The sequence below is a fragment of the Hermetia illucens genome, chromosome 2, assembly GCF_905115235.1.
Source record: "Hermetia illucens chromosome 2, iHerIll2.2.curated.20191125, whole genome shotgun sequence".
In the NCBI taxonomy this organism is placed as follows: Eukaryota; Metazoa; Arthropoda; class Insecta; order Diptera; family Stratiomyidae; genus Hermetia; species Hermetia illucens.
This window is the reverse complement of record NC_051850.1, coordinates 23743233-23753458: the sequence shown is the minus strand read 5'-3', so window position 1 is coordinate 23753458 and position 10226 is coordinate 23743233. Positions and strand designations below refer to the sequence as shown.

The following is a 10226-nucleotide window of genomic DNA, read 5'->3' as shown; positions in this document are numbered from 1 at the left end:
GATGTCGTCCAAATCAAATGTAATTGGCAAAGCAAATGTCTTCAAATTCTCATTAGTCACGATCTATGCAAACACTTGGATATTTATAAAGTTGTTTTCTGATAACGAAATTGAATTGGGCTCAACCCCCCTTCTTTGCGGCGCCAGATCCACCTGGTGTGGGGAACTGGCGATGCAAACTTCAAATTTAAACAAATTGAAACGTCAAAGCGAAAACAAAGTTTAGCGCTTGTAAGTGTTTACGTTCACGCATCGCCGATGCGTTTGTCCATTTCGTAGTTTAGGCGCTTTACTAGTTACATATGAATACCGAATTGCGCCGGATAAATTCATTCAGAAGATCGGAATTGTTCCTCAGTTAAAAGATTCCAAATTGCTTCAAGCTGTTCGGCATATTTTCGCATCTCCTTATTCTCCACGCGAGGGCGATGGAACAAGCAGCTGCGGCTGAGGCGGAGTCGAGCGAGGACGAGGAGTCGCATGCAGCCGAAAATGGGGAACCCGAACCAGAAGCAGTAAGTGACGAAGTGGATCCACCAGAGGAGGTAGCCGGTCCTGCGGTGGAGGCAATCCCCGTAGAAGATGCGATAGCACCACCAGCGGTGCCTGCAGTGGATGAATCGGATAATTCGACGGAACCAGAGGTGGAGGTGCGAGATCCTGCAAACCAACTTAGAGGGGCTGAACCTGTTGTGCTTATTGAGCGAATGTCACCAAGCACGGGTAGCAACAAAAAACGGAAAAGGTATGTCTGGAGAAATGTAGATGTGGGAATACTTTGGATGCAAGGATCATGTTTTTTTTTTATAATTCGTTAGTGGAGGTTGGTTAAGTTTTCCAGTCACCCTTTATCGGTCAGATTACAGTTCATACTATCCCAAGTTTTGGAATTAACGCTCAAAGGAAATTCTCCTGTAACCTCCCATAAAACTGCGCTAAACCCAGTCCAAAGTCCGCTTGAGTAAGGAAATTAGACTGAGTTAGTTTTGTCCAGTGTCTGCGGTATTTTTAACTTATTACACGAATGGAGACCTAGTCTGTGCTCGCCTGGAAAATATTAGCTTCTAATAAGTCAACAGATATATGAAGGTTCCCTTCGTAGCTTCAAATCAACTAACATCCCCAGGGACTTGGGGTTTATGAGATCTCTTGGCTAGGAAGGAGCGTCTCACTGAAGCCCAGGCGAAAATGAAATCATCGCCTTTCCATTCATTTCAGCTTTCGTCTTATAGTCAGTTTGCTCGCAGATTTATTACAGCAAACATGGTCAGGCTTGGGCGGAATGCTTGAGACCTAGTAGGAGGATTGGCTTGGCAAATTGCATTAATTTACTCTTCTTTTTGTACATTCATTTCGTGTTCAGATATTTCCGGCAGTATAGGAACTCCTTTTATCAAAATTTACCTCCGATATTAAATTTTTAAAATTTTAAAAAGCTAGCCAAAGAGGTAGTATTGATCCCAAGGCAAAAACATAGAAAAGAGCGAAAAACGCCTGGCACAACCAGCTCTACTACCAAATCCTATTCCCACCTCCACATAGCGATCGCTGGATGTTCTTTCTTAATGAAAAACTGCAGACGAAGAAAGCTGATGGCGAGTCTATCCCGCTTACCAATTGGCCCTGCATTTTGGGTGTTGGGTAGGGATGAAAATCCTGTCATCATCGCAACAACCGCTATCCGGTCTAGGCCTGCCTTAATAAGGAACTCCAGACATCCCGGTTTTGCGCTGAGGTCCACCAATTCGATATCCCTAAAAGGTGTCTGGCGTCCTGACCTACGCCATCGCTCCATCTCAGGCAGGGTCTGCCTCGTATTCTTTTTCTACCATAGATATTTATACTTTCCGAGCTGGATCTTCCTCATCCATACGGATAAAGTGAGCCGCCCACCGCAACCTGTTGCGCCGGATTATATCCACAACCCGACGATCGTGGTATTGCTAATAGATTTCGTCGTAATGTAGGCTACGGAATTGCCCATCCTCATGTAAGGGCCCAAAAATTCTTCGGAGGATTCTTCTCTCGAACGCGGCCAAGAGTTCGCATTTTTTTCTGCTAAGAACCCAGGTTTCCGAGGAATACATAAGGACTGGCAAGAACATAGTCCTGTACAGCAAGGACTTTGCCCCTATTGGCCCTGCTCGATCTGGATGAAGGTAGACTGTACATCTTGGGTTGTTCTTCCCATAATGTCAATGATGATGCCTCTCGCATCTGCATCGCGAATCACTTTCTCCAGGGCCAGGTTAAAGTGGACACATGATGGGACATCCCCTTGACTTAGATCGTTGTTGATGCTGAATGGTCTCGAGAGATCCTGCCTGTCGATACCCTGTCCAAATATAGGATTGGTGTAACAGCGTTACAACAGGACCTAAGCAAAGTGATATACTGGGAACCTGGAGAGTACTCCTCTCTCTTCTGCGGTAATGTGCTTTTATACGCCGGAAAGCCAAGTGGTAGCAGATTCGAACCCGGTGTCGGGTTGCTTGTGACGTCTACCCCAAGGTGCGCTCTCTTAACGTGGGAGTAGGTTTCGTACGAGCAAGTAAATCGACCCTTCGCGACCAGCAGTATAGTCAGTGTCTCCTGGATGTGCGTAACAAAAGAGGCCAATGTCAGCCTTGATGGTCGCTTACGCTTGCGTCCGCCACTTTTGGCATGGGGAAGCTTGCATATGGTCATAAATCTTTCGATGGTCCTGTGAAGAACGTTATGTGCAAATTGACGTGATATCCGCTGCTCCCAAATTTTGCAGGCAGGCAATGCCGGGATGAAAATTTTAACTGACGCCCGAGGTCGGACAGGCGCAATTAAATAGCTCCTGAGCTTTATTGTTTGGGGCGTTGTCGGTAAGGCGGCAGTGGTTGACGACGGTTTGTCAGGATTTCCGCGAGTGGCTTGGGCATACGATACGCCCGCGTTGATCCGGGCCGAGTTGAAGCTTGGACGGGGCTGGTCTTGTGCTGATTTCGGAGAATTTCTGCTGAAATTCTGAAAGGTCCTGCAGTTGCGGTAATTTGCAGGATGTTCGTTCGATCCGCAGTTGATGCAGCTAGGCTTGTATTCGGTGTTTTTGGCGCATTAACCGGGTGCATGTGTGTCTACACATTTTACACATCGGTATGGTATGAAGCAGTTGGCTGCAGTGTGGCCGAGGCGCTGACAGTTTTTGCGTTGCGTACCGCTTCGAATCGTACTACTGTGTTCAGTAGGGTTTTGGTTATCGTGCGTTTCGCGGTGTTAAACCCGGGTTGAAACGAGACCAGCCAGAGGTTGAGATTCCTATTCTCCTGGATGGAGCGAACTTCGGCGGTTTCTGAGAGGCCTGCTTGGGCGAGGGCGGTCATGACGTCCGTACTCGGGTGGAGGCTGTGGATACCACGGAGGATCATGTTCACTGGCTTCTCGCACTTCGGCGTATATGAATAGAATTTCTTGGCGTTCGCCGACAAGAAATGCTTGGTGTCGTCGAAATCTTTGATAGAGTTGACGAGAACTTTGGTACACTTTGCACCTTTTTCATGGTGAATTTGTTTGGCAGCTTCTCCAGGTGCGCCGAAATGATTTCCGGGATGGCTGAATCTTCCTCCATGATAATTATTGGAGGGATGTTCTCACTGGTGCGTTTTTTGCCGTCGTTCGGTGCGCTGTTTGACGTCGAAGTATGCGTCACTGGTGTTGAGGCGACGGACGGTTGTTGAGTCGCGGCTTGGGCGTTCTCCTTCCGCTCGATCTTCCTCCTGAGTTTATCACCCTTAGGTTTTTGATAGCTATCTTTGAGACGATCGTATTTCAACCGACTTCCACTTTCACAGTATTCTTATTTCTACGGTTCGTTATTAAGACCGCTTCCGTTTTCTCATCCGCCACATCCTCTGGATCCTTTCCTCTAACAAGTACAGCCAGGTTGTCCGCAAAGTTGACAATCGTAGCTTGTTCTGGGACGGGATGCACCTCACTATATATGACATTCCAGAGCATGGGACTTACTACCGAGCCCTGTGGTCCCTGCAGTGTGGCGATACACTCTTTGCGACCCTCATCCGTTCCACACCGAGTGGTAATTTTTTACCACACTCGCTAAATATCCAGGAACACCTACATCAGCAAGCGTTTCTTTAACTCGGTTCCAGTTGGTGGAATCGAACGCAATTTTGGCATCCAATGCCAATACCGCACAGCAACCCCTAAAAATCAGCGCGCCTTTTACAGATTCACCATCAAGTTTCTTGCATCCACCGTATAGTGGGTGCATCCAAAACCATATTGGCTCCTCTTTTACGCACGCCTCGAAGGTTTTAGCGAAAAGGTCGGGCCTAGCCTGGGCTTCTTCAGGCTTCAAGGTTTCGATAGGGATTGTAATGCCACAATGCGATCGAACGAAGGCCAAAGACTATTCTGTGTGGCTGAAGGTGAAAGCTGTCCTAGAGCCTAAAAAAATTGACGAAATTGATCGTACCATCCAAGGATATGTCGGACTTGATCGCAGAAAACATGCCCCCCTCAAAAGCTTTCGCCGATCATCAGGGCAAACCATCCATCATTCTATGAGACCCTTTCTCGAGCTCGATTTACCTTGATTTCCATGCAGATTGCCTGGAGGTCACTGTGAATATAGTCCTCATAGACTTGGCAAGCGACTCTATTGCTTAACGAGGTGCTCACATAAGTGAGGTTTACTATATTCCCCAGTCCCCTCCTTCCCGCTGCTATGATTTTCGACTAATGTCCTCTCGCGTTCAGAAACAGCGATCAACATCTGACCATACTTGGCAAATGCATCTCTGCGTTGAACACAGCACACAGTGGATACTCTACTATTTTCTGGTTGGCTTGGGGAGCCTATAGGACTTCATGGCCCGTTTGATCCTTGACTCAAATGCCTTCTTCGCCGTAGTTTCGATATGGCTCACCAATTATAGTTACATTCATATCTTTCTCGCCGCGGGTTTGCAAGACTAGGTCCTGCGGCTCCGGACCTCCTGCATTGCGTCTACCTGTCATTTGAACTGGTACATGCCTTTGAAATGTGTCAAGGCATCCAAAACATCGCTTCAGTGTCGTCTGCTCCTTAACTCGACACATAATCGAGCCTATTCCTACTCTTCATGCCAACATTTCGAATGCTGCCTCCACGGCTTGTATTCCATTGTAAGCTTTTGTTAATCCTGATAAGTTCGAATTGCTTTTCTAGGGTCACGCAAACCCTCTCGTTTATGGTCATCTAATCTTTATCCTTGCCTACTATATCTGCTAGCCCTTATGTCGGCTTCCTGTCCTAAGGAGTTTCCAAATTGGCTCAAGAATTTATCTGCGATTACACCGTTAGATTTCTTGAGATGCAGCATCTCTCCTCTCCTTTCTAAGACCTTTTAACGCGGCTAATATTACATTCGAAATCGGCGAGTTCGGGGTTTGCGTTCACTGTCCTGAGAATGTCAAGATATAACCCTTCAGATCGGTTGGTTGATGATAATATGCGGTTACCTGGGCTTTGCTGGCAACCTCAGTTGTCCTTCTCAACTGCACTTTTTTGGGAGTTGATTCGTTTAACCGTTTGTGCAGCCTCTTCCCGGCTCACATTTTCGTGACCGAACCGAACGCTTCTTATATTTTGGTGAATATTTCGACCTTCCTTAATGAATTCACAGAACTCCATGATCTTGTTACGTAGTGCGATAAAAGCAACTCGCGATTGTCTGTTGCATCCACCGGTTCTGAACGGGCGCGTCGATGAAACAAGTTCCATTCCTTCTAAGTGTTTGAAACCTTATTTTGTCTGTGTTAAAGAAAACCTGGTTTGGTGGTAAAATAGTAAAATTCGAGCTTCTCGATGGATACTAAGTTTTTGGCTGCTGTATCACATCATTCCACTATCAATATACGTGTTGTAACTTCATCACGAATTGTTTGAATCGTCCTCTCGAGTGCTTTCTTCCCAATCTGCATAAATGTTACTTTACACTAGTGCACATAGTGCAATCTTGTCATACGGTCTTTCAGGATACGTCAGTGTATCCCAAGCGGAGGTGCTGGAGGTCCATCGGCGGCTTAGGCATGGTTCGAGTCCCAAGCGTTATATAGTAATTCTGACCGACTGTCAGGTCGCCATTAAGACCTTGTACTCAATGGCGAAACTTCCATGCTGGGGGGCAGTACAGATATGCGCTAAATATTTTGGGTACACCCTCCCCTCCCCCTTGAGTTGTCGGTCATAAGAACATAAAAGCGAATGATCAGGCAGCGGGACTGGCCAGCGGAACTCGGCTCTTGACACTCCCTCAGTGGATTCAATCTGGCAAATAGGAAGGTAGGAATCTATGCACACTACTTTACAGCTGCTCACTTCATATAGCGAACGCTCATCAACAACAAAACGAGGTCACAAGAGTTTTTGTGCCAGACGCGCGCAAACGTATTCAGGATTGTGGGGGTTTGCACGAGGCACTGATCTATATGGGCCATACCGCTAGACTTGGCATACTATACAATTTAGGTTATTCAAATTGTGGAGACGAAGGAGGTACCCTCAGGTGATTATGAGGACCTCAAAAAGATCTTTGCTCCTTAAATACTGCGGACTGGCTGTGAAGATCTAAGCCGGCTAGTCTCTACGCAGATGGAATGCTTAAAGACTATAATGTCACCCCCTTCTTTGATTGAGTTTCTCTGTAGGTGTTTTCCCAAAATGAGGCTTCCAATGTTATGAACTGCTATCTATATTTGGATCCTATTTACGTAGCACAATCCCATATTCCGAAATGCAATTATAATAGTATAATCTAATTTGTTTTCTCCCAGATCACAATCCGAGAGTGCTGCATCACCTGAAATAGAGAAAGTATCCCTTCTGGATGACTCAGACGACGGCACAATCTGCCCCATTTGTTTGGATCATTGGGAGATGACTGGCACGCATCGTCTTACATCACTGAAATGTGGCCATTTGTTCGGTCACTCTTGCATCAGACGCTGGCTACAAACATGTCAACATGGCAGTCGGGTGTGCCCTCAATGTAAAGCACGGGCGGCAATGAGAGATATTCGATTCATCTATGCGAAACGTATTTGCGCACTTGACAAATCCGAGGAATATCGACTGACAGACTTGCTGAATGCGGAGAAGGCCAGCAGCTCGAAACTGAACCAGACAGTTGCTATGCTTCGAATGGAATTGGCAATGAAAAATAAACATTTGGCTGAATTAGAATGTAAGTTAGAATATTACCAGAAACAGCAACCTGGCTCTGTGGGGTGCACGACTCAACTGGTCCAACAAGCAGGCCTACGATACAAGTTCGCAAAGGACAAACACATTGACATGTCCAAAGACTCAGGGTGCCGGGTAATGTTGGCTGCGCGGCAAAGTTGCACTCTAGCTATCTCACAAAAATCTAATCAAACGCTGTTTCCCGGCTTTGGGGTGCGTACCTTCGATATCCGAACCTTCCGCTCCACAAATTACCTACATATGTCTTCAAAGCCAGTGCGTGACCTTTGTTATAGTACAAACGAGGAATTAATTGCCGCCGCAACGCTAGAGAAATGTGTGAAGCTTTTCAGTGTACGCAGTCGAATTGTCGTTAACACATTCATACCTGCCGACAAACCTATTTGGGCATGTGCTCTTGATAGTGATGCTAAAAATTTCATATATCTAGGATCTGGTCACGGTAGTACCTATATTTATGATCTTCGAGCCGCCGACACATTCGTCAAGGAGTTCCGGATCGAGGAAGATGTATCCCCAGTGATTGCAATTGCTTCAGTGCCAGCGACGAGTCTGTTTCCCTTAGGCGGCTTCATCGTATGTAAATTACAGAGTGTTTGGTTTTATGAATACATGCCCACACAGCAGGTTGTGAACACACGCTTGAATGTAGAAGGTCCGTTTGTTTCAATGTCCTACGATGCATCTGCAAATAGCCTTCTGATTGGAACTCGGCCATCAGTGAACTATCCATTAGCACGCTATATCCTTTCCAAATTAGATAAAATTAATGATATCCCTGCACTCGATATTGTTACTGTTTTTGAAGGGGCTCGAGTTGCGCCAGTCATGTCTCGATCAGCACAAATTATTATGAAAGATACTACGCTAGTGACGGCATACTTGCAGGATAGGAAAATGCTTAATTTATGGAATCTTTCGGATCGTAGTCGCAGTCAGTCGTTACCGATTTCTGATATAGTATACGATACATGTCCTATTTACGATGGTGATACAACTCTGGCAGCCGCTCTGACTGAAGACAAGTGTCGAATCTATAAAATTATTCCTGACTGTTGAGTTGTGCTGTTTGGCTAAGTGGCATAGACGAAATGGAAGACTCGAAAATTTTTTTAATTCCTTTCATAGTGTTAAGATAATTAATAGCGAATGATTTTGTTGTGAATTGATATGATGCATTTGATTAGTTTGTTCTTTTAATAAAATCGAATAGGCATTTTTATATGCGATCTTTTCTTCTACTAGACATTGTAGTGTAAATTATCTTTCCACGTGTGAGTACAAAGGTGACGGCAAGGCTGAGGAAGTAATCGATGGACTCGAGTTGAAATAGATTCATTGTTAAACCTAATTCCATCCTTAAAAGGAACGAATATACAGTTGTCCTTGAGGGTTTTACGTGAGCACTTCAAGGCCCTGATCCAACATGGATTGTTGCGCCAACGATTATTACCTGTCTGGAAGACTTAATCCCATGGTCTTCTTAGGACACGGATTGATTTTGTGACCACAATCAAAGCCCCGCTGAGACAAGCAACAACGGTGCCAGTCTATACCAAGTGCATGGCTTAGAATTCATATTGCTGGATGCAAGACCTACCTAAATATCTACCGAACTAAGGAGTACGGCACCCGTGTTGAAACGCAACACCACGCCGAGGCCCGAAGGTCTTTTCTCACTTGAGCATAACCACAACCCCCATGAAATTCCCAATAGGGGACCAACCGCAAACAACCGAGCTGTACTCACATAGAACGGGAGTTCACCCGAAATATGAGAGTCCAGGGGCTATCCCGGTTCCCATAGTACCAGTATACCCCTGGTAAGGTTTCGTGACCAAATTGCCACTTCAGATGAGTCCCCGTGCAGACTCGGGTCTGATCGCCCTGATTAGGTCTCTGGAGTATTCGCCTACTGCATCACGGTCGGCAAGCCAATGCCACCACTATGGAGGTTCTCCTCGGCCACTTGGCTTTGGTTTGGCCAACAGGGTTGCCGCCCCGTCTTCCTCACCGCCACCTCTAAGCACCGGAACGAATATACAGTAACCTCCTTCAGATTTCTTATAAAGTGGATATTTCTATATAAGAAATGTGCCATTGTTTGAGATTACAGAACGAATTCTTATCTGTTTTTTAGTTTTTTTGACCCAGTCTAATCCAACCGCCACGTACTTTTCGTTTGAGCATTTTATTCATCAGAATTTTGGTTCCTTCTTCAAAGTGAGCGATACGTTTTTTTTCGTTTCTTAAGTAGTTGTTGGTTGCCTGGATGTATCTTCTCTTTTTTTTGCACTTTTTTGCTTATTCGCATATCTGCGAGTGCCTGATTTGGTGTTAACAACATTGTTGCCAGCAGAGCAGTTCTAGCTTTTTCTTCCTTGTTATCATTCTTTTTAATTGCTTGATGCACGTTGCACTTTGGTTTGATAAAATCATCTCGATCAGTGTGCATGTTCTTGTTTACATATTCCTTTCTCCTTCCTGCGATTATGGAGTATTCAGGGATCTGCCTTAGCCTTGACCTTCATATCCCTCGTTGACATAAGATGAGGTCTCAAAATCTATGAGTTATTTCTAAATGGGTTCATCTATCGCTTCTGACGCCCTTGCCCTTTTACTATCAACCATACACCTCCGCGTTATCCAAAGAACTAGCTCCGCTTAAAGATTGGTTAATCTTACAATATTTTTGCTCCAGCCACGGATCTGAGTTTGTGATGAACCGCGCAGTCTACCTTTCTCTCGACTTGTTTTGCCGTTGCCATTAATTCAGTGTGGGGGGCAACTGCATCCCTTGAGTCTCCTCCCTTGCGTTTATAGATGGTCTTGAGTTCTTTAGCAAGGTAACAAGTTCGAGACAATGCAGTAGGAAGACGTCACCCGCCAAAGTCTCTACGGCGCAAGGGGCTTACTATACACCTCCTTACTAGGAGAATCAGCCCAGATCTCCGCATCGTATTGGATTGGAACCGATTGCTAGAGATAG

The 10226-nt window shown here is 45.6% G+C and overlaps 1 protein-coding gene across 1 annotated transcript; it reads left to right on the top strand.

Moving 5' to 3' along the window:
• Nucleotides 1–194: 194 nt before the first annotated feature.
• LOC119648008 (E3 ubiquitin-protein ligase RFWD3) lies at nt 195–8459 on the top strand. The gene is made up of 2 exons (XM_038049408.1): nt 195–745; nt 6808–8459. Exons 1-2 carry the CDS (start codon nt 429–431, stop codon nt 8294–8296), a joined length of 1806 nt encoding a protein of 601 aa, XP_037905336.1. The 5' UTR covers nt 195–428; the 3' UTR covers nt 8297–8459.
• Nucleotides 8460–10226: the final 1767 nt, after the last annotated feature.